This window comes from Protopterus annectens, chromosome 8.part0 (assembly GCF_019279795.1).
Source record: "Protopterus annectens isolate FY-2018-M chromosome 8.part0, PAN1.0, whole genome shotgun sequence".
In the NCBI taxonomy this organism is placed as follows: Eukaryota; Metazoa; Chordata; order Ceratodontiformes; family Protopteridae; genus Protopterus; species Protopterus annectens.
This window is the reverse complement of record NC_056741.1, coordinates 1,890,909,940-1,890,935,098: the sequence shown is the minus strand read 5'-3', so window position 1 is coordinate 1,890,935,098 and position 25,159 is coordinate 1,890,909,940. Positions and strand designations below refer to the sequence as shown.

At 44.2% G+C, this 25,159-nt stretch overlaps 1 protein-coding gene across 1 annotated transcript in view; it reads left to right on the top strand.

The window, feature by feature from the left end:
* PLEKHG4 (pleckstrin homology and RhoGEF domain containing G4) overlaps positions 1 to 25,159 on the top strand; it is a 3,374,045-nt gene that overhangs the window by 348,973 nt on the left and 2,999,913 nt on the right. The window contains exon 4 of the mRNA XM_044079537.1: positions 3,155 to 3,349. Within this exon, the coding sequence (XP_043935472.1) occupies positions 3,155 to 3,349 (195 nt within the window). The remainder of the gene's footprint in view (positions 1 to 3,154; positions 3,350 to 25,159) is intronic.

Sequence of the window (25,159 nt, the reverse complement as noted above, 5' to 3'; positions counted from 1 at the left end):
TTTGCATGAAAGGAGAGTTTAGAGTAGGTGAGACTGTATCCAAGCTGAACTCTGTGGGTGCAAGCTCTTGGCGTATGTGATGTACCAGATTTTGGATCTGATGACTTGAGATCCATAAACCTGAGCTGTGGGACTAGCTGAAATAATGATTGGATCTGAAACATTATGATCCGAGGATTCTGGATCTGTAGTGCAAACCTTTGGGTCAGAGGATGTCAGATCAGATGCTTTGGGTCAGAGGTTGTCAGATCAGATGGTTTTGAACTTTTCGTAGGAGGTTCCAAAAAAGTTTTAGGGAACTTAAGCATATTGTGCTTTTTGTGCTCCGAAGGACCAGATGTAGAACTTTTACTGGGGGTTTGACCCCCTGAATAAGATGCTGATAAAGGAGGCAAAAGACCCTTCAAGGTAAGTTTGCTGCGTCTTTCAGCTAACTAACCCTGGAGTTGAACACGGCACAAATACTGCAGTTAGTCTATAGATGGTTTGCTGCAAGACAATATATGCACTCCTTGTGGTCATCCGAGTTAGGGATTTTGTGCCCACAAGAAGTGTATTTTTGAATCCTGTCAGCTTGTTGGCCATGACAGTTTAAGAGTGGAGAGAGTGAAAGAAACAATATATATGAAAGAATATATATTTTTTAAATCAGTTTAGAGGAAAAGAAATTACTAACAGTGGTAATTAAAGATTATCCTAAAAGGCAGGTAGAAAGGCAGAGATTATAGAAAAGAAAGGTTACCAACTATGGTAAAGAGAAGAAAATACTATGCAAAAATAATATTTATGCTTACTCATAACATAACCAGAAACTACTAGGGAGGTGAAAGCTAACTGAGATTAAAGATTAGGTTAGAGAAAATAACCTTGCTTAGAAAAAAAATATCAGAAACTCTATAGTAAGGACTCCAGAGAAGGATTCTATATCTGAGCACTTTGGTGGCAAATGAGATCTGAGGTATTGAGAATGGACTATGGAATTATGGGTAGAGGGAGGAGCTTGAGAGTTGGATCCAAAGTCTGAAATATGCAGCCGAAGCAAATTTGTTGACGAAGAATGAAAGTAGATAGCACAGATGCCTGGTTGTGGTGTATACATAACTTCTGATTTTCCAGGTAGCTTTGGAACCATCTAATAGTACACATTCCTAAGTTAAATGTTGCTAATTTTGAAAGAAGTAAGTTTGATTAACAGTTTTTAATGCTCTGGCCATGTCTACAAATATTCAAGCTGAAATGAGTCCAACATTCAGGTTACTGTATATTGTGTGGCTTTTTTGCCACAGCTGTGAGGTTCTTCCCAGCCACAGCTTTTTCTTTCTTTATGGTTGATTTTTTCCCTTACATTTTTTCATATGCTTTTCCTGCCATCCAAACAGTGCAAATAATAGCCAGCAACCAGATGTTACCAAAATTAGTAAGTGAGAAGCTGTTATCAAAGTCAGCAAAATGTATCAGTCTGGGAGAACGTTAATATGTTGCTCAGTCAGAAGTCAACTTGTAAGCAAGCCTGCTGTCTTAACTTTAAACAAGGGCTTGATTCAAATTCTTTAACTTTGTTGAAAGTATGAAAAGCCTTCTTCAGATACACTGTTTTGTCGAGGCCTTTGCTGCTGGATCAAGTACTCCATGCAACTTATCATTTGTTTTGGAAAGTTTGACCTGGTCTCTTTTGAAACCTGCATATTTAAAAGTTTCTATCTCGGAGGTCCATTTTCTTGGTAATCTTTATATTCAGTGAAAAGCCTACTGACCTATTTGTAGTTCTTTTAATGTGGAATTTCATAAAGATCGGGTATTTCTTGGAACTAACACTTATTTTGTGCTTGGACTCGCAACTGCGTCAGATATTAATCAGTAGAGTCACTTGCCTTTCTTCCATCTTACTCAAATTCTAGGGAGTACTTGCTACACTGTGCCAACTAAGGTATTATGTAACTTTAACCAAGTCCACATGCAAAAAATGCACAACTTTTTGTTTCATACTCCAACAAAAATGTAGGCCACAACATCTATGATATTAACCTTGCCAGGTAGCTTTCTGGGCTCCTTAAAATTTGCTGCTTTAAACACAGTAAGCTCATACCAGAAATTACATAGTTGTACTCTGCTAGAGATTTAGCTACCGTGGTAGTCTTTTTCAGGAATGCAACCCTTCATGACATTTATGCAGCAGCTACATGCTCTTTTCTTAATACTTTTGCAAAGCATTAAAAGTTGGATGTGATTTTCAGATCCATATCTTCCTTTGGGGTTACTGTTATCAAGGATATGCTCTATTGAAGGGACTGCCCACTCTAGTAGCTTGGGATTATACTCTTACCAGATAAAAAAGTTATGTGCTTACCATAATGCTACATTTGGAAGAGTTGGTCCATCCTTGATAGCATCACCACCCATCTTCCACCACCTTCGTGCAGAAGGTTGCACATGTTTTATATTGGGTATCTTAGCACAGATAACCTCAGCTCAGTAGAGGAAGAGGTCAACATTACATTGTGGGACAGGATGAAAGTACTTGGCAGCTTGGAAGAAATTTTGTTTGCCAAGCAGTCTTAATGCTTAGAGCTTTTGTTCCGACATTTACTTTGGACTGACCTAATTTCTGTATTCAACGTGTTATGGTAAATACATAACTTTCGCATACAATCCCATACAAGCTTTACAGGTTGTGTGTGAAGCTGTTTTTTTATCCATTACTGGCAAACTTTTTTGACTAGGTCACTCTAATCATTAGTAAATCCTGCAACATACATGCTGTTTTGTTATTTATTTGCTTATTTATTTTTTGCTTAAGCAGGGAGTAGTAATGTGTTTAACACAGTGGTGGTGATTTGCAGTTGCAGTTATAATTATTAATCCTTTTGGATGTGGAAGAGATTAGTGATCCATAGGCAAAAATTAAGCATATTGTAAATGAAACCTCTCATGAGGTGACATCATTGTGGAAGTTAATATTACTGGTCTTTATTAGGATGATAAACTATATTTAATTATTCACACACCAGTTAAAACTGGTAAATAATCTTAGTGCTTTTTAAAGTGATTTGAATATGTGGTATCTTTTTCGCAAAACTGAAATTGAAGTAATTTTTGAAGTGAAATGCTTAGAAATATGAAATAGTTGCTGACAGTTTATTTTCTTTCATTGTAGACAAAGAACAAAACATTAATGAAAAAAAGGAAGACGTGCTTGTTTCACAACTGCTGCCCGGTGAAGAGAATGTTCCTATGCAACATAGGTTGCTGTTAACATCCCCATCTACTGCAAGACTTTCATTGACTACTACTTCTAAAGCACAAGAAGTTAATCTTGACATTCTTCGGTCTGGAGTTGCCTGTCTACCTGGTTGGTACCTTCCTGTATTGGTAATCTTAATTTGTGGGTTTAATAGATAGTTGATAACAGGCAAAAGGCTCCCTGGTTCGATTCTCGGCTGGGATGCCGTCTGTGTTCTATGTGGAGCCTGCATGTCCTCCCTGTGTTCCAGTTTCCTCCCACATTCCAGAGACGTGCTATAGATGGATTGGACACTTTAAATTGGTCATAGGTGTGAATGTGTTTGGTGTGAAAGAACTACTGGGGCAGGGCTTAGCCCAACTGGTGGTGTAAACCTTGGCTGTAGATGATTTTCACTGTTGAAGTGACACCCTGACCCCATCTGCAAAAATGGGGAAAAAGGGGTTCTGGATGATGGATGGATGGATGGATGGATGTACAATAGGTTTCACTTTGTTATCCCCAGACATCTGATTAATATGCATTTATACACACTATTCATTGCAAGTGGAAATTAATCAGGGCACATCTATGCATGATTATGCTATCTTTTTGTTCAGAAGGTATTCAGAATATTTAAGAAGTTTGAAAAAAATGACCACATATTGTCTGTGTCGCTCAAACTGCTTATCTTCATAGACTGTATTTATAGAGCCTATTTCAAAACCCTGTTCTGCAGAATGTTGTCTGGTTGATTAATTGTGGTCTTTCTCTCAGCTTACACTGAAGACTGGATAATATAGCAGGCAACTCAACAACGTAAAATATAAACTTTTTCAATGTTTATTTATTTATTTATTTATTTGTATTTTTTACCTGGATATTGCACTGATCTCAGTGGGCCATTTGCAGGCACAACTCAGGTGAATAGGATCACATAATAAATGAACAAAACGTATTTCAGGTACAAGGATATGCAAAAAAGCATATATACATACGGGTTTACTTCTAAAGACCAATTCCCACATCACCATCTTTCAAAATACCAAGACGAAAAACACGAAACGTGAGAAACCTGAATGGCAATTTTTACCAGGGTAAGGGAATACGTTGCCAACTGCCAACAAAACTCACACCAAGGTAAATAAAACCCACCTTGATAGGGGGCTACACTCCCCAACTAAATATACCAACTCCGGGATCGCACTACAGTGGAGAACTGGGCATGTTGGACAAGTGTTTACTACCCTAGTAAACAGTTGCCATTTGAGTTTCTGATATTTTGTGTTTTTCATCTTGGTATGTTGAAAGTTGGGGATGTGGCAGTCGACCTTTAATAGTAGACCCGTACATACATACATATTTACAGACTCAAAGAATATGCTACATTGTCTAGTTCAAGAAGCAGTTAACAATGCCAAAATGTGGATAAAAAAATGGAATTATGCTTAGTACAGCTTTATGGATTAGATTTAGCTATAATGACCGAGATGGCTTATGCTACAGGGATAGGAGCATATCATTATATAGAGCGGTATGAATAGAAGTGGCAAGTGAGAATAGTTACAAGAAAGGATACCATGGGTAATTTTCTTGGGTGGCGAAAGCCAGGGTACATTTTTTGGCTAGGCTTATATAGGCCCTAGGGCCAGTAGCCTAGTACCTACCTATGAATCTATGAGAGAAGACAGAGAAAAGGTGGGAGAGGCATGCAGAGGAAAGAGGAGTAGAAAGGAGAAGTGTGAGAGACATGCAAATAGAAGAGGGAAGTAGGATGAGTGAGATGTAGTAAGTAAATTGGATGACAAGATGAGATAAGGAAGGATGAAATAGGGATAAAGGGGTGTGTGAGAAAGTTGCACCGTTCATGTAACAAGACCTGAGTGAGTGGAGCTGCACTTTGCTTGGGTGAAGAGGTGTTCCTTGAGCTGTTGTCTAAAGTCAGAGTACTTTTGGACGTTTCAGATTGTGAGAGGAATGGAGTCCCATAGTTTAAGTGCTAGGGTGGAGAATGCATAGTCAGTGCAATACAGTTTACTTTTTGGAGTTAGTAGTGAGGGTTGATATTGAGAGATACCCTTGAGATTATATGTGGGAGTTTTGGTGAAAAGTTTGAGTGAAAGGCCATGATGTTTCAGGAGAAAGGCCTTTGTGAATTTGTGAGCGTAGTAGGAGGTTGGCTTTCAAATGTACTGGGAGCCATTTAGCTTTTGCAAGAGTTAGGCAGTGGTGTTCGTTACTGAGGGAGTTAGTAATGAACTGGCAGATTTTATTTGAGATGATTTGCAAGGTGGTGGCATTTTTCTTTTAGGCTGCAATTATAACAGATAGTTCACATTTGGGTTGAGATAGGAGTATGCCTTTGCCTGGCATGGACAGGATAGGTTTAGTGATCTTGGAGTTAGTAGTGTATATTCTTTTGAGAAGGTGGGTTCAAAGTTCCTCACAGAAAAAAGTCTCATTGTGTTGTCCATTCATTGACCATAACTGACATACTCTTGTTTCTCTGACTCTGGCAAGACTGCTGGTGAATTGAGTCTGGCAATAAGACTGCTTAACTGATATAAATTTTTCCCAGGGGCCGTAACTATGGCCAAGAAGACCCTAGTTTGATTAGTGGCTCTGGCATCTGAGAGAGCTACAAGGGAAGATGGAAATGAGCAGCCACTGCTGGCTTGCAAATCTTGGTGGGAGGGAGGCTGCTTTGGCTCTTCACTTGGGTAATGCCCAGTGGTAGTACTGGGTCTTGTGCCCATGGAGCACAAACCTGTAAAGCATGTGCTGCCACGGTGCATATACAGGTTTGTGCTCCATGCTGTTGTGGGATTTAGTGTATGTCTACACACTCCTTGTAACAAGCAGCATGCAACAGAGCTCAGAGAACCATCAGAAGGATGAGGGCACTCCATATGGGGATGGATAGGCTGCTGCATGACACCAGCAAGCTGGTCCTTTCCCTAACATCTAACTTTCCCCGGTGGGGAATGGATGGGCTTATAGGTCTACCCAGGCAGGAGTGGGTGTGCCACTGTGCTGTTGCCTAACCTGGGCTCTACTGTCACCCTACACAATCAGTGGCCAGTTGAGTAAAGGAGATGTCAGGCATGATCCTAAAGGTAGTAGCTAGGAAACCTTTATTGTCTCTCTCCAAATCGTATTCAAATCCTAACAACATTGGCAACATATCGGCTAACAAATTTGCTACAGATTTCTTCCCTGAAGCAATCATCTTCACCTCAAGTATACTGGAGTGACCTCTCCCACTCTGTCTTGAAGGACTTTATCCTTAAAGTGCTCACCAAGACCAAATATAATTTTTCATTGTGTCGGAACAACATTCTGGGTTGTATTTTAAATAATGTCAAGCAGGCCCTTGCTAATTCCCTCTTTAAGTTGTTAAACCTAAGCCATGTCACAGGCTATGTACGTGATCAGTGGTGCACTGTGCCACTGATGCCCCTTTATAAAGGTGGCCGCACCACTGACCCAGTAAACTGTATATCTATTTGACTTGCTAGTCTTGTCATTAAAGCTATGGAACACACCATCACTGACCTCATAAACCAGTACATTAAGATTTTAATCAGGCTTGCCCTGTAACAATTTGGATTTGTTAAGGACTGGTCATGTCTCCTCAGTATTGTGAACTTGGATAGATTGCATAAACCGACACAAAGACGTAATGCATTTTCTCAGTGTCTATGTGCTGCCTGATTCAAGGAAAAGTTGACCTGTAATGTTCCACAGGGATCTGTATTGTGCTCTCTCTTTTTTTGGCATTTTATTTCTTTGACCTCAATACTAGCAACAAGTATCTTCGGCTTACTAAGTTTGCCAGTGATTGCAGGTTGGGTGTAGTTGTCAAATCAACAAATTTCCTTCTAGTAGAACTACCTCATGTTAACATGTGATGCATTGAGAAAGAGTTCAAAGTAAATGCTGAGTTCAAAGTAAATGCTGAGAAATGCAGTTCTACCTGTTTCAGAAAATACCAAATTGCTACCACCTACTGCATTAATGACACCCAGCTTTCCAATAAGTCTGTCATAGGTTCATAGGAGATTACTAGGCAAATGGCCTTAGGGCTTCTACAAGCCTAGCTGTGTAAAAGCCCAAGTACCCTTACCGACAATGTATAGATGGCCATTGTTAGCAGACCCAATGTTCTTCGTGTTTCACTGTTGCAGTCATTACATTTGGGTTATCTGCTTGCAGGTAGCCCTCAGTCAGCCTGATTATCAAAGTCTTGGGTCCTGTGTCGGTTGCTGTCTCATCTTCCATGACGTCAAGTAGTCAGGAATATAAAGCATGCAACTGACGCTATTACATCAGTCTTTCTTGCCATGCGGTGCCCGAAGCAGAAGCAGTTCACAAGTGCCGGTCGGCCGACTCCTGAAATTTTCGTTTTCGAGTTTCAGATCCGAAGTCTTCAAAAAAGCTAAGTACCCTGTTGGGGATCCTGTTTCTTGCTCTAAACCAATGTCAGTAAAAGTTAACAATTGTATTTCTTGTGGAAAGCAAATACCTCATAAAGATTTTCATTCGTACTGCATTCCTTGCTTAGACCCAGAACACGACGTCCCTCCCTGTCGGTTTTGTGTCTTATTCAATCCTCAAACTATTCATTGTCGGTTCATTTTCGCATCTAACTATTTTGGTACACAGTTCAAATATTCAGAAATGGCTTCGGTAAGCCATCCGACTACCTACATTCTGAAAAAATGTAAAGATAAAGACAGAGACAGACCGCATGGGTCCAAAGCTGCCGACGACACTTCCGTTAAGCTAGTCACCAGTTTGCCGGTACTCAGTGAGGTGCTTTCACATCCCCTGATACTCGCTACTTCAGATTTGCAGGCCTCTACGTATGCCGTGAGATGCTTCTTCGACTATGGAAACTGCAGATGTTTCTACCTTGGCCGCTGTACAGGCACCGGCTTCTGAGGGTGTATTCAGGCGTACTGACTTGCATATCAAACTGACGCCATCTTCTTCTTCAAGGCCTAAGACTCGATCCACACCTAGAAAACCAACGCCACGACCGCATGGTCAGGCCTCTATGCCTAAAAAACAAATGATAAGAATGGCTGAAGACCTTATTACTCTAATCAGGGGAAGCCACCCTTCTCCCTCTAAGAGACTTAGAACTGATTTTCCTTCTGATTCTTCTGATCAGGATTCTGAAATTTCTGTTTCTTCTGATGACCAGGATTTGCCCTTATCTACCTATGAGGATTGTGACTCCATTCCCTCTGCTTCCCCTCCAGAAGATTTCTTTTTTGGTGAAACTTTGCATACTCTTAGGGAGCATTTCCACTGGGAAAGCCAGGATTACTCTGACTCTAAAAAGAGGGTTAGGGAATTCTTACTCCTCCCTCAACAAAGGCCTTTAACTATCCCTCCTGTACTGGACATTGTAGATGATGCCTTCTTGGAATCTAACCTGGCCCCAGACACTTTACCTCCGGCTTCCAGGAAACCTAACAGGTATTACAGAGTACCTGACTCTCACAAGTTCCTCTTTAAGAATCCTACTGCGGATCCAGAGACCATTTCACAGGGACCCAAAGGCATTAAGGCCACTACTGCCCAAAACCCTACCCCCTCTGATAGAGATTCCAGGGCCCTGGACAGATGGGGTAAAAAGGTATACACTTCTGCTACTTTGGCCATTAGGGCCTTAAACTGCCAGTTTCATATGTTAGCAGCATATTATTGGATTACTTAAACAGAAAATGATGTTGATTCCTGACTGTCCTGAAAATAAAGAATTACAGGATTTAATGCGTTCTGCTGAACAAGTTGGTAAACATACTTTGCAGTGTGGTTTTGATTCCTTTGATTCCTTCCACAAAGAGGATTACTGGCCTCAAAAAAAATGCCCTACACTGATCGCCTCAGAAAACTCCAACTTTACTCCGTAGCATATTGCCTACTCCGAGGTGATCTCTGCCTAACATATAAAGCTATGTCAAACCCAGAGCTGTTGGACATGCTACACCTAAAGGAATCCCAATCCCTCTGAGCTACACACTCTAGGGGCCTAAGCCTTGTCACCACAATAAACAGGACTTGCTGGAGGGATAGATTCCTGTCCCAGAGACTTCCCATACTCTGGATCAGGCTACCCATCTATGTCAAGCAAAGTTCTCCATTAGCACTCTTAAAGAAAAATCTTGATGAGCAGATGAGAAACAGGAAATACACCCCGGGGATCACTTCTGTGTCACTGCTCGACAGTGGCACAGGAAAATAACTTTCTTGGGTGGCGTAAGCCAGGGAACCTTGTTGACTAGGCTTACGTAGGCCCTTGGACCGATAGCCTACTTCCCTACCTATGAATCTTAGAGGTATCTTGCAGGGCTGCTGTTACTGGGTCTGTACTTAGAAGGCATGCTTGGCTTAATGAGCAAGCTTTGCCAGATCATGTTGAAGCTAAATTACTGGATGCTCCCTTGAACCAAGACCACTTGTTTGGCAACAAAGCATAAGAAGTACTTAAAAAGATGGAGGAAAAAGCTAAATCTCTGCAAACTGTTAAATATTTCCTGCAATTACAGCCTTCCAGATTTAGTAGGCACTGGCTTTCTAAGAATTGGTCCTTTCCTGTCTCTTCCAGGACTTCTCAGTCCAAACCCAGGGTCAGCAGACCACCCAGGCTTCAGTCTCAAGGTACTCACAGGCCTAAGCAGTGGGGGGCTCCCACATCCAAAGCTGGAAGTGGTAAGACACCCCCCCCCCATAGTAAACTGTCACAATGACTTAACCTTAAACCTTCCAAGCCCTGTTCAACTTACTGTTCCTTTAGGGGGAAAGATTGCCCTGCATGCAAAAAATTGGGAACTCATTACCCAAGACAAATGGGTTCTAAATATAGTTTCCCAAGGATACAGATTCCACTTCCACTCCTTACCAACCCCACATGGTTGGCCAGACCTACACCCAAATCAATGTGCAGAGGCTCAACAGCAGGTTCTGAATCTTGTAAGTATCAGGGCTATTCAGCCTGTCCCAGAAGAGGAATGGGGACAAGGTTTTTACTCAAGACTTTTCCTGGTACCCAGAAAAGACAATTCCTGACGTCCTATCCTGGACCTGTCTATCCTGAACACCTTTTTGGTAATCCCAAAATTCAAAATGCTAACTCATTAGCTGCTTCCCATGCTAGGCAAAAATGCCTGGTTGGCAACATTGGATTTAAAGGAAGTTTACCTGCACATCCCAATAAGGGAATCTTGCAGAAAATACTTACGCTTCAGAGCAGGCTGCACGTACTATCAGTTCTCTGCACTGGCCTTTGGCTTATCTACTGCATCCAGGGTATTCACAAAGTGCCTAGCTCCAGTCATTGCATTCTGCAGGCAAAGAAATATTTAAATATACCCATACCTGGATGATTGTCTAATTCAGGCAGAAAGCCAGGACATACTATTAAATCATCTGGCATTTGTAAAGAAACTGCTAACCTCACTTGGGTACACCATAAACGAAAAGAAATCTCACCTAGTACCCTGCCAACAAATTGTATTCCTGGGAGCAAGCCTGAATACAACTTCCCAGATGGCCTACCACACGCCAGAGAAACAAGTTTATTTGACAGCCTACTTCAAACTACTGGCCACAAAGAACCAGCTATCTGCAAGGGAAGTACTGCAAGCCCTGGGGTTCATGGCCTCTTGCATTCTACTAATTCCATATGCAAGACTGCATATGAGGAAACTACATTGGTATCTAAAAAGCCTATGGTGTCAACATTCTCAGTACCTGGAATCAGTGATTACCATCATTCCTTGTATAAAGACAGAGTTCCTTTGGTGTGCAGAGGCCTGCCACCACAACAAGGGACTGCCATTCACTCTGCCCCCTGCTGCCCAAACCCTAAGAACAGATGCATCAGACTATGCATGGGGGGGGGGGGGGCTCACTTGGCAGGGCAGTGCGTTCAGGGCAAATGGAACCCGAGTCAAATGCACCTGCATGTCAATCAAAAAGAAATGTTAGCTGTACAGATTTCTCTGACAGCCTTCAAGGACCACATTCTTCCAGGACAATTATTGGTAAAGATGGACAAGCACCACTGTTATGTGGTACATAAACAAGCAGGGGAGAACCCATTCTTACCCTCTCTGCAGACTAGCCATGGCTCTGTGGAACACAGCCTTGAGCTACCAAGTGCACCTAGAAGCTCAATTCCTGCCAGGGAAGCTAAATACACTGGCAGACTACTTAAGCAGAAATCTCATGGACCCACATGAGTGGAAACTGGAGCCAAAGATATTCGACATTCTGAGAAACAAATGGGGGAGTCCAGAAACAGACCTGTTTGCCTCCCCGCAGAACTACCAATTGGACAAATGCTGCACAAGGACTCCCCTCAGACAAGCTTGGAAAGTGGATGCCCTGTCTTTTACCTGGGAAAGCCTCTCAGTTTATGCCTTTCCCATACTGACTCTCCTCTCGAAGGTTTTACTCAAGATCAAACTGGACAAACCAAGGAGAATACTCATTGCACCAGACTGGCCACACCAACACTGGTACCCCCTCTTACCATGGCACCTGCCTCAGACTCCTTCCCTACTGTCCCAGCAGGAGGGCCAGATTCTGCACCCCCAGCTTCAAACTCTGAACCTGGCAGCCTGGCTAATTACCTGAGTTCTCCTATACCATCCCTCAGCAAGCAAGTGCTGGATGTCATCCTGGAGGCAAGGAAGCCTAGTACTAGAAAATCCTATGCTGAAAAGTGGAAAAGATTCTGTTCCTGGAGCCAGACTCAGGGGATGGGCGCAACACTGCCCAGTTTACCACATATTCTTCAATACTTAAAAGAGATGCTTCACAAGGGCCTTTCCTTCTCTTCCATTAAAATTCATGCCCCAGCCATTTCTGCACATTATAATACGGAGCCACTCCTCTTCTCTCACCCCCTACTGAAACAATTCCTCAGAGGGACCAAAAATTTAAGACCACCCAGGAGAGCCCCTACTCCAGCCTGGGACCTTAATTTTGTATTGGAAAAGCTCACTCCACCTCCTTTTGAGCCAGCAGCAACTGCAGAGTTGAAATTATTTTCTTGGAAAACAGCCTTCCTTCTAGCCATCACTTCAGCAAGAAGGGTGTCTGAATTACAGGCCCTCGTGGCAGTAGAGCCTTTCATCATCTTTCATGTGGACAGGGTGTCTCTCAGGGCCAGTCCTTCCTTTATGCCCAAGGTGGTATCCAGTGTGGCCTTTAATCAGTCCATTTATTTGCCAACCTTCTTTTCTAATCCATAGAACAAAGGGGAATGGATTCTTCACTCCTTCGACGTGCACAGACAACTCAGATTTTACTTGGACAGGACCAAGCATCTCAGGAAATCTGAACAGCTGCTAGTTGCCTTTGCTGCAGGGGCAGAGGGGAAGGCCATTTCAAAACAAACCATTTCTAAGTGGGTAGGCTATTGCAATCTTATCTGCTATAAGCACCATGGAAAACCTACCCCACAGGGGATAAGACCTCATTCCACCAGGGCTGCATCTACTTCTACAGCCTTTCTCAGAGGTGTTCCTATCAGGGACATCCTATAAGCGGCTACCTGGAGTTCTGTACATACCTTCACCAAGCATTACCACTTGCCATTTTTTTCTAAATCCAGAGCTGGTTTTGCCATTGCAGTGTTGCAGGGCCTAATAGCTGGTCCTAATGCTCAATAATTGCCTCCTCCCTTCCTTAGCTTTGGGAATCTACCCAAATGTAATGACTGCAACAGTGAAACACGAAGAACATAGTACAGTTGTGTACACTTACCATAAATGTAGATGTTCGAGTATATTCACTGTTGCAGTCCTGGTTACCCTCCCTCCAACCACCTGACTTCCATTGGCTATACCTCTCTTCTTGTTTACTATACTTAAGCTTTCTGGTGCATTTTCTTTTTGTTGGAGGTGTAACCTTGTATATAATTGCTTCCCATTATGGGGGAACCTGACATCTGGGGCAAGAAAAACTGATGTAATGGTGTCGGCTGCATGCTTTATACCCCTGACTACCTGACGTCATGGAAGATGAGACAGCAACCGACGCCGGACCCAAGACTTTGAAAATCAGGCTGACTGAGGGCTACCTGCAAGCAGATAACCCAAATGTAATGACTGCAACAGTGAATACACTTGAACATCTGCATTTATGGTAAGTGTACACAACTGTACTTTCTGTGATCAGCACAGACTGCCCCTGTCCATATGGGACAGTCAAGGTTGTGCTTAAATAAGGTTATTGATGAGCTCTATTTTACATGGACTGAGAGCTTATTCAGGAGGAGCGGTAATCTCTGGGAGATATATCTGTCTGTCCAGCATGTTCTGTTAATGTCACAGGCTAGGTTGAGATCCCTGGAGCAAGTTATTCTTGTCCCGTTTGATTTGCAGTTGTACAGCAATTCCTTTAGGGCAGTGTCCAAGACTGCTCTGTAGGCCAGGCACAGGTCTGCTCTCTGCAGCCTGCATGATACTGAGTACAGTGACATGGCTTTCAGTCTTTCCATGTATGTTACGTTTTGGAAGCCCTGGATTCTCTTGGTAGGAAACCTCTGTGTTTTCTCCAGTTGCTGTAGGTATCTGGTGAGGTACATATAGGAGGGAACATTGTACTCAATTAGTGCTCTGTAAATGGTCAAGTACAGTGGTGCTGCAACCTCCCTGGTCTTGGATGCTATGCCGTTATTTATGAGATGAGTAATGTAGAATGCTTTTCTTACCACTACGGACACATGGTGATTGAAGTTTAGATTTGATTTCAACCTGTATTCCCAAGTCTTGCACCAATGAGTTTGAGCTTACAGAGGGGCTATCTACATCACAGATATCAGGGGATACTTCTTTACCAACGGGGATAATGAGACATTTTTTTTTCGTTAAGCTTTAATCCATGAGTTTGGCACCAGTCATTTGTCTGTGTCAGCCCTTTTGTAATATGTTAGCACTGGTAGAGGGACTCAGTGATTGCTTCCTGTTTATAGTCATTGCAGGTTTCTGCTGAGGTACATACTGTAGATCAGAGTGTGTGATATACCTTTAAGAAGTTTCCAGTGAGTCAGCAGTGCATATAAGTACTGAGCACATGTAAGCAAGAGTGCCATTTTGAGTGCGTAGACAGAGTGTGAGCATGCAAGTATGTAGTCAGTCACTTAGTTAGATAGCTTAAGTTTAATGTTCTTGCCATCTATCCTGATGTATTTGTATACAGTAAACTACTTAAACGAACACCCAAGCTTCAGTGTCTTCTAAATGCACGTATGAAGAGTGACACATACAGAATGGAGCATTCTACTCAATTAGTGGTCTGATAAAGGTCAGATATAGTGGAGCTGTAACCTCCATGGTCTTGGATGCGATGTCCTCGTTTATGAGATGTGTAATGTAGCATGCTTTTCTTACCACTACAGATACATGGTAATCAAAGTTTTTGGATTTTTTGTGGGTTACACGATCAGTTCTTTGTCTTTACCTTTGGATTATCTTCTCCTGCATGGGTATTTTCTCTAGTGCCAGGTATATCTCCATGCACACTGTATGGTATTTACTTTTTCTTTCCTTTTGTTTTTGTTTTTTGAAGACTTTTTTTTTTATTTTGCTGCAGTATTCTCCCAGATGTCTAGTGTCTTTAACAGGACCTCATCTCTTCTGACCAAGCTGGGATTTCAAATAACCTTTCAATAATCTTCCTTGATCCTGTCATTAAGGAATGTATGTGATGTCCTATTCATTCTTCCTCACAACTGGGTCTTGGATCCGACCCTCGGATCCAACTTGGCTGCATTTTTACAGACTCAGAGTTGGCCAAATTTTTACAGACTTAGGTTTCAGCCTTGACCTCCTCCCACTACCCAAAATACTCTACACTGTACTCAACCTCTAAAGATTTCGTTTGCCACCATCGCTGACAGATCTGGTTCTCCAATCTCGAGTTTTCAATAGCGTTTTCTCTTTGTGTGACAGTTAAGTAAAGATCTGAAGTAGGAATGTTCATTTGTCAGCAACCTGTGGGTTACGGATCCAATATCGGATCCGAGCCGGCAACTTGTTTCAAGCTAATGGATCCGAGCTCCTAGCCCCTCCCTTCACCCATAATCCCCTGCTAACCCTCCATGACCTCAGATCTAGTTTGCCGCGCTTGTGATGGCTGGATCCTCTTCAGAGCTCCGCAGATAAGTGAAAAAAGTTACCTTTTTTTCTACATTTTTCGTCAGAATTTAAATTTTTATTTTACTTTAATACTTTTAAAGTGTGTATGAGTTAGGTTCCCTATATTTTGTTTAATTAATACCCTCCCTTCGCTGGTTGCTAGTGTGTGAGTGTGTGTTGAGTGTTTTTTGGGGCCTGTGTGTGTGTGTAGTTTTATTCCTTTTAGTTAAAAAAAAAAAAAAAGGGGGGGGGGAATGGCTGAGGCCCCAAAAGCCATATTTTCTAAATGTACCGAGTGTGGCCATAAGCTCTCCCCGGCTGATGGCCACACTCGGTGCATTCGGTGCCTTGGGGTTGAACACCTCACCTCGGGCTGTACTATCTGTGCAACGTTCAACCCCAGGGCACTGAAAGAACGGAGGTCGAAGCTGGTCCTGGCGGGACTTCTACCCCCGGATTCAGCTTCGGCCTCCGCTACCACTGCTACTCCTGTGGCTCCATCACAGCCTGTGATGGTTGTCACTCCTGCCTCCGACTGGGACTCAAACTCCCGCTAAAGTATCGGAGGACAGGAAGGCCAGGAGGGAGAAACGGAGGGAGAAGCACCACAAGCGGCGGGCCGAGACCTCCGTTTCGGCCCCGCCAGCTAAGCGGCTTGTCCCTCCATTGCTTCTAGGTCTCCTCCTCCTCCTCCTCGGCTCCGATCCCCTTCTTTCTCCCCGGGGCCCGAGGAGGAGGAGACCCGATCTCCGTCGAGGTCATCGAGGCAGCGTTCCAGACCTGCCTCGGTGGCCTCTTCGAGATCCACATTCACTTTATCTGATGCAGACTTGGACCGGATGATGCGAAGGTTCATCCAGGCCCAGCTGCAGATGGGAGTGCTCTTGCCTCCCCCCACGGGGGGGGGGGGGGGAGGGGCTCGACACCTTTTTTCCACTCAAATGCTCTTTCTCCGACCCGCTACCCGGGTTCGGAGCGCTCGGAGCCGAGCAGCCTTGGAGCCGGGGGTGGGTCGGCGCCGACAGTACTTGGTACTTTGGATCCGACCCTACCCTCGAGTCTGTCGGATCCGACCTCTCGGAGCCGTGGTCTGAGCTTCGGATCCGGGGGATTCTTTGTGCCTTCGGATCCGTCCAGGTCGAAGCACACTGGATCCGAGTGGGAGCCGACTTTCGGATCCATTGGAGAGTGGCTCTCCCTCGGCATTCGATGTTGTGGAGAGGGCTCTGTTGAGAGCATCCGGACCCCCGGTCCTTGCATCGACTCCTCCCCGCACTCCCTCTCTGCTGGGCCAGGCTTCCATCACCCGGCCAAAGGGACAGCCTGCTTCGATGTCACAGATAGTTCCATTGGAACAAGATGTTGCTGGCGAGGCCTCCTCGGACAGTCCCCCCAAGGAAGCTCCCCGCAAGCATAAGTGCAAAAGGAGGCACGTGGACTCCCCTGAGTCCTTAACCGAGGACACGGACTTGGAGGAAGGGGAAGGCTCCCCAAGATCACCCCCTGAAGATGTCTCCTTTGGAGACATCATGGAGATGCTGAGAATCAGAGGTGGGTGGTCTGCCCCCAAGTCTTCATCTGACGAGTCCGTGTTTCTGGAGGCATTCGAGGCAGGCCCATCTACCTCCTGGGTGTCCCCTCCAGCCGATCCCCTGGTGGACCTTATTACCACCAGGGCTTGGAAGGATCCGGACACCGTGAAGCCAATACCCAAGCGACCGGATAGGATTCTTAGCCCCCCCTCAGACTGGTCACATTGGAGTAAGGGCCCCCCTGTAGTTGCCATGTTGACGGCGGCAGCCACAAAGAGGGAATTGGCTCAGGAGAGTCCCTCAGTCCATCCACCGAGCAAAGAGTCCCATTTGATGGATCGCTGAGGAAGCGAGTCTTTAGTTCAGCGACCTTCTCAGTAAGGTCTCTGAACTATATGGCACATGTCATCAGGATGCAGCGGGATCTTATCAAAGAATACGCTGCATCCCCCCCTGAGTCCATGTTGGAGGAGGATAAACAATTGTACTCCACCCGAATGGCCACTCCGAGATCTATTTCAAACACCTCTATGCGGCTATTGTCCCACGCCACAGAGGGAGCCGCTAGGGCCAGCGGAGCAGGCCTAGTCATGAGACGTCAGGCCTGGCTCCGTCTTTGTGACTTTACAGAGCCCTTTAAAGCGTCCTTCGCGAACGCCCCCTTTGATGGTTCTGCCCTTTTTGGCAAAACAGTTCGCGTGACGCTTGTCCAGAGCGAGAAGGACGGGAAGACATTGTCTGCCATCGGAGTCCGCTTCTCTGCTCCCCAGCGGTCCTTTTCAAGGAACCAAAAGGGTCAGAAGAAGATGTGGTTCCGAAAATCACAACATTCCCAACCAGCTCCGGACAACCAGTCCTACCATGGCAGAGGTGGACAGGGAGGACGTCGCCCTAGGGGCAGAGGGGCTCAGAGAAATTTCGGGTCCAGAGAACCCTGAGGGGTTGCCCGGCTGCTCCACTCTAGAGGCAGTCGGGGGGTGTTTTTCGAAGCATCTAGCGGCATGGGAGTCCTTCATAACAGACTGCTGGGTGCTTCGCATCATATCCAGAGGATACAAAATACCAATTCTCCATGTCCCCCAATCCAAGAACCTCCCCGATGTACCACCCAATCACAGGGAGGCCGCAGCCGCAGAAATACAGCAGCTGCTAAGAAAAAGAGCCATCCAGCCCGTCCCCCAAGACCAGCTCGGATTAGGGTTCTACTCCAGGTTCTTTTTGGTGCCAAAAAAGACAGGGGATCTGAGACCCATCCTAGACCTTTCCCGCTTGAACCTGTCAGTAACCAAGGAAAAATTCCGAATGGTCACTCTTCAATCTATCCTCCCCCTTCTGAGGGAGAACGATTGGATGTGCTCTATAGACCTCAAGGATGCTTATTACCACATCTTAATGGACAAACGATCCAGGAGGTTCATTCGCTTCCGGCTGGGAGCCAGTCACTACCAGTTCAGGGTCCTTCCCTTTGGCCTCACCACAGCCCCCTGGGTGTTCACCAAAGTGTTAGCAGTGATTGCGGCCCACCTGAGACTCCAGGGAATTCAGGTCTTCCCGTACCTGGACGACTGGCTCCTGACCGCACCAACAAGGCATCTACTTTGCTCAGCCAGAGACTTCTTTCTCCATCTAGCCCCACAACTAGACATTACTATCAATGTCGGCAAATCCCTACTGGCTCCAACACAGATCATAGAATTTATAGGTGCCAGAATAAACACCAGAGATTTGCGAGCCTTCCTAACTGCCGAGAGAATCAGAAATCTTCAACTTCAGGTGCGGGCTATCCTTCATTCAGAGGTTTCACCAGCGGAATTGATCCTGAGGGTACTAGGCTTCATGGCAGCAGCAATTACACTCATTCCATGCGCCCGTTTGAACATGCGAGTCCTACAATGGACTCTGTTAGTGCAATGGTCCTTCCTATCCCTTCCTCTCCACCATCCCATTGCTATCAGCAAGGCTTGCAGAAGGGCGCTAATATGGTGGCTCCAAGCATCAAACTTCCATACGGACCGTCCCTTCTGCACCTCTCCCCCTATCGCCATGGTGACCACGGACGCTTCCCACCTCGGGTGGGGGGGCATTACTCAGGCAGGACAGTCCAAGGCACGTGGAACGATACAGAGACCTCCCTGCATATCAACGTTCTGGAGATGAGAGCGGTGCTGTTGGCGTTGCAAGCACTTCAGAGCTTCCTCCCCGCAGGAACGATTGCAATTCACTCGGACAACATGTCAGTGGTCTGGTATATCAACAAACAGGGGGGAACCAGATCTTATCCTCTTTGCCGCGAAGCTATGAGAGTGTGGGAATGGGCGATCTCCACCAACCGCTTTCTGATTGCAACGCACATTCTGGGGAGGACCAACATCCTAGCGGACAAGCTCAGCCGCACCCTTCTTACCCACTACGAGTGGTTTCTCAATCCTCTAGTAGCGAAGCAGATATTCGCAACATGGGGGCAACCCTGCTGCGATCTTTTTGCATCTCCATCAAACGCCAAATGCGACAATTTCTTCGCTCTAATCCCCCCACCAGGGGAATCTCCAAGAGATGCTCTGGTGCATGCTTGGCCACCCGGTCTACTCTATGCCTATCCTCCTCTTCCAATGATGATACAACTCTTACAGAAAGCCTCGCGGTTGGGGAGCAAGATGATTCTCATTGCCCCATTCTGGCCTCGACAAATTTGGTTCCCTTACCTGTGGTCTCACCTTGTGAATCACCCTTGGATTCTAGATCCCATTCCGGATCTCATCTCCCATCCATTGGACTTGCCAACTCCAAACCTGGACAATCTGAAACTGACAGCTTGGTTGCTCCAGTTCCACTCCTAGTTAGGACTCCCGGTATCTCTTCACCAGTCAAAGCCATCCTCGTGGCAGCACATAAGCCCTCCACCAGGAAGGTATATCACAGCAAATGGAAACGTTTTTCCATCTGGGCAGAGCGCCGTGATCTAGATCCCTTTACGGCTCCTCTTCCATCCATTTTAGATTTCCTAACTGAACTCTTTCAAGAAGGTGCTAGTTGTTCAACTGTCAAAGTGCAATTGGCAGCCATTTCTCATTATCATGTGGGACATGATACAGGGCCCTTGATGTCAGCCAAATTGTGTAAAACCTTTCTCAAGGGTACCTTTTTACTTAGACCTCCTTTAAAAGAAGCCGTACCCCCATGGGATCTTACTTTAGTTCTTCAAGCTTTGACTGCTCCACCCTTTGAAACCACTGCTTCAGTGGATCTCAAACTCTTGTCATGGAAAACAGCATTCCTTGTAGCCATTACTTCAGCGAAAAGAGTGTCGGAACTTCAGGCTCTTTCTGTAAAGCCTCCATACCTGATTTTTCACCCTGATAGAGTGTACCTCAGGATCAATCCCACCTTTCTTCCCAAGATAGCATCAGAAACCAACATAAACCAATCCATAAATTTACCGGTTTTCTTCCCTAAATATCAAAATAAGGGTGAATACAAGCTGCACTCATTGGATGTTCATAGGCAGCTTTGTTTTTATACCCATAGGACGGCTGGCCATAGACAATCCGACCAGCTGTTCGTTTCCTTTGCCAAATTTAACTTGGGGAAAGCTATCTCTAAAGTATCTTTATCTCGCTGGATTTCCCAATGTATCCTGCTAGCTTATCAAGCCTCGGGTAGACCCGCACCAGAAGGAGTTCGTGCTCATTCCACTTGCTCCATTTCTACTTCTGCGGCTTTCAAGTCTAGAGTTCCTTTGTATGATATTTGTTCTGCAGCCACTTGGGCTTCATCTCATACCTTTGTCAACGACTACAAGCTAGACCTGCTTTCTAGAGGGAGAGCATCCTTTGGCTCTGCGGTGCTTCGTAATATCCTTCCATGATGGCCACCCAGGGTGCAGGTAGCTGGGGACTCTGTCCCACAGGTTGCCGACAAATGAACATTCCTACTTCATATTTAGAAGTTATGTACTCACCATAATGTTCCATCTGAGTAGGTAGTTCATTTGTCTGCAACCATCCCCCCCTCCTTCCCCCTGACCTTCTTGGATCTATTAGTTTTTAGGTATCCTTTCTTGGATATATATGGAGAGGCAAACTCGATCTGAGGTCATGGAGGGTTAGCAGGGGATTATGGGTGAAGGGAGGGGCTAGGAGCTCGGATCCATTAGCTTGAAACAAGTTGCCGGCTCGGATCCGATATCGGATCCGTAACCCACAGGTTGCTGACAAATGAACTACCTACTCAGATGGAACGTTATGGTGAGTACATAACTTCTAATTTTTTTAAGTCTGTTTTTTCTTTATTCTGCTTTTATTCCTTCATACCTTCCCTCGTACTAGTTTTCATAGGTTCATAGGTTCATAGGTTGGTACTAGGCTATCAGCCCTAGGGCCTATACAAGCCTAGCCATAACAATTCCCTGGCTATTTCTTCTCACATTAATTTACTTTCCTAAGCGGTGTGGCTTTATTTATTTATTTATTTTTGGGGGGTGCCTTAGCTGCTTTCCCTTTTGTGGTATTCTTAGTCCATTTAACTGCCTTTTTGTAAATTAAAAAAAAAAAGTAATACAAGTAGTTTAATATCATAGTAGAGTTTCCTCTTTCTAATAGGTAACCTGTTTTTTGGTTTTGCCTTGCTCTTATTATGTCTTACAGGCCTGCTGGTTTTAAGAGCTGTTCGGAATGTGGGCGCAAAATCCCATATTCCAACGTATTTAGTGTCAGTGTTTATTATTTAAGTGTTGAGTATCTGCGGGTGGTCTGTGACATCTGTGCTTTAATCCGAGGGCCATAGCTGACCATAGAAACAAGCTGATTCTCCTAGGGCTATTGCCTTCTTCTTCTTTTTCTTCCTCCTGTTCACCAGGGGCTCAAACTCCCTCAAAATATTCTCATGGGTCTTCTGACCCCAAGAAGCGCCCTCATACGACTTTGAGGGCCTCTTCGGAGCTGCCTACAAAATTATCCAAACCTTCAGAACCGAAGTTGTAGGACCCGAGGCCTACTTTGGTTCCTGTGAATCTGGAACATCATCCATTGGAGCCTACAAAGAAGTATGATGACAGTTACATCTCCCAGACTGTCTGCTACTTCCTCAGATCCTAGTTCTTCGGATCCAGGAGTCCAGAGTCAGGAGTCCGGAGCCAAACTCCTGATGTGTCCATTAGATCAGTATCCCTGACCTTACTGCCAGAGATTCTCCAAACTCCCACTAGACGTTATAGACCAGAGGCAGTGGCTTCCTGCACATCCTCCAGGAGCCTTTCTGAGAAAGATGCGGACAGGTTGATGCAGAGGTTCCTCAGAGTCCAGATTCAGAGGGGGTTTTACCTACTCCATCCAATCTTGGATCTGTGAGTGCTGCTGTTTCCCAAGCCAGATCTTTTTCTCCAATCCGTCCTATTTCAGAGCCCCAGGATCGCGGACACCCAAGACAGTTGGTCTGTGATCCGAGGAAATGGGTTTCCTCAACTCTGACGGTTACCCTTACTGGCTGTGCTGCAAGATCCTTGGATTGGAGTGGGTCTCAGATCTCTGGTGTTGGCGTCAGATCCTGGGGTAGGGGTTCGGCTCCATCCTTATTGGAGCCGTTTCTTCCCCTCAGTGCTTTGGCACTTGACAGCTTGGGCCCAGTTCTCTCTGGAGACCTCGGATTCATGGGTGTCTCTCCTCTTTGGCTGCTTCGTATTTGAGGGAGGGGGTTGGAGAGGCCGTCTGCAGGCTTGTCAACCTTTCAGGTGGTGGAAAGGGTCTTCTCTTCTCACACAGACCTGACTTGTCAGATCTGCGATCTTTCCTGTCATCCCTTACTTGATCTGGTTCTGTCCAGGGTCAGGCTGCATTGATGAGCCTGCAACATATGCCCCGAGCGGGAGCCCCCTTCTTTTCCGATACCTCCTCTGATCATCCCACAGAGGAGTCCCCTTGCAAGAAGACGTGCAAAAGGAGACACACAGACTCTCGTCTGGAGTGTCTCACTGAAGACACAGTCTTTGATGAGGCAGAGGGATCCTCACAATCACCACCGGAAGACGTCTCCTTTGGAGACATACTAGAAATCCTTAAGCAAAGAGGTAGTTGGTCAGCCCAGAATCCCTCTTCTGAAGAGTCTGTGTTTTGGAGGCTTTCAGGACAGACCTGTCTACGTCTTGGGTGACACACTTAAGTCTTTCAGATCATCAAACAAATGTAAATATTAACGACAAACTCCAAATACTAGACAAACTGGTAAAATAACAAAAAGGCAAGCAGACTGTAGATACTCCACACCATTTATTGCAAGTGCTTTCGTCAAAGCCAATGCTCCAACTTCTTTAGACAAACTCAACATAACAAATCAACTCTCTTTATAAGTAAAACACATATTCAATTAACCAATCAAGTCCAATTAACACAAAACAAAAGTAATGCGCATAGCTAAAAACAATAAACATTAGATAAATAGCTCTAATATAATTTAAATTAAAAACTTTATCTCACAAAAGTGGTCTAAGAAAATATAAATAAAGGGATCTTTGCATATTTATATTTTTAAACCTCTTATGTGTATATAAAAAATATAACTATAAAACCAATTTGTTGTGGATACTTATTACAATAAAATTTGTTGCTCCAAGTAGTTCAAATAATTATTAATTCAAATAGTTCGACCAAATGGACTTGTACACAACACATGCTTAAACATATATATATGAAATGTAGGTAGACACATCCACCTATAAATTTTATTGTCATAATAGAGCACCAAACCAAAAACTATCCTAAAAACTTTTTTAAAAATTAACGATTTTTTCACCTAGAAAGTGCTGTAAGCTTTAGTATACATTTAATTGATGCATATTTATTTAGGTCTGGTGGTATGTGAGCAAATGTACGAATTTGCCACATTAGCTCACATTCTTCTAGTTTGAGTTCCCATGGATCTCCCCTCGTTCTATGTTCAACTTGTTGTAAAACTGCGAATTGGAACCTATGTGTGGGTTATCTAAAGTATGTTTAGCCAATGCATTTGTAGTTGTTTTCTTGTGTATACTATACTGATGCTCATAGATCCTCTGTTTCAGTTTTCTTTCAGTTTTACCAATATAGTATGATGTACATAGTTCACATAATGCTGCATACACTGCCCCTTTAGTGTCACAGTAAATCTCCCTTGTGTGGTATAGATTCTATCCCTAATGGGGAGTTTGCTGCCTATTTTAATAAATTTGCATTGCGGGCACGACCATATTTTCCCATACCATTGGAGCCTTTATGCTCTATTCTCTGTTTTTCCAGGAGACATTTAAAATTCGGTTCTCTCCTATAAGTAAATCGTAGAGATGCCTCTAATGTTTTATTTAGGCTGCTGTCTTCCAAAATTATAGCCCAATTAACTAAAATATTCCTAATGTTCTTGGAATCCATAGAATAGGTGATTAAAAAACTGCTGCCTAAATTGTGAATAGAGTCCGACCCCCTCTGGTTCACTTATACGATGGCCGGATACTGTGTTTCCCCATATCCCTTATGTACTATTGGTCTAAAATGACCAGAAATCCTCTTAGCATTTACTACTTGAAAGACGTATTTAAGGAAACATTCTGGATAGCCCCTCTTTAAGAACATAGATTTTAAAAGTTCACGTTCTATTACATAGTCATTATCAACAGATACCATCCTGGCAGCCCTTACCACCTGTCCTTTCACAACTGCCTTTTTCTGGTGATAAGGACGACTGCTCGTAAAATGCAAAAATGCATTCGAATAAGTGGGTTTCCGGTATATGATAGTTCTATATCTGCCATTAACTCTATCCTTTGATAGGTTTACATCCAGAAAATTGATGGAATCCATCCCCACAAGGTGAACTCTAAAAAATCGGTCAACTCGGTAATGGCTACAATGAAAAGTTCAGTTGTTGTGGCTTCCCCTTTCCAGATGAAACACATATCATCTTGGTATCTAGTATACCAAACTACGTAATCCTGGAACTGGGCATTATTGAATAAAAATGCCCTCTTCCAACAAGCCATTACACAATTTGTGAAACTACTACCACAAGGCAATCCCATCGCGACTTCTGTTTTTTTGTAAAAATAATTCACTATTTAAAAAACATATAATTATTAGACAGAACTTGCTCAAGGAGGGTTTCAACTAGATAAATATCTCTATCATCCATACCTTTGATGTTCAAAAATTCTCTAACCCACTCTATGCCCAACTCCTGGGGTATCACTGTGTACAAATATTTTATGTCCACAGTGAGGAAAATAT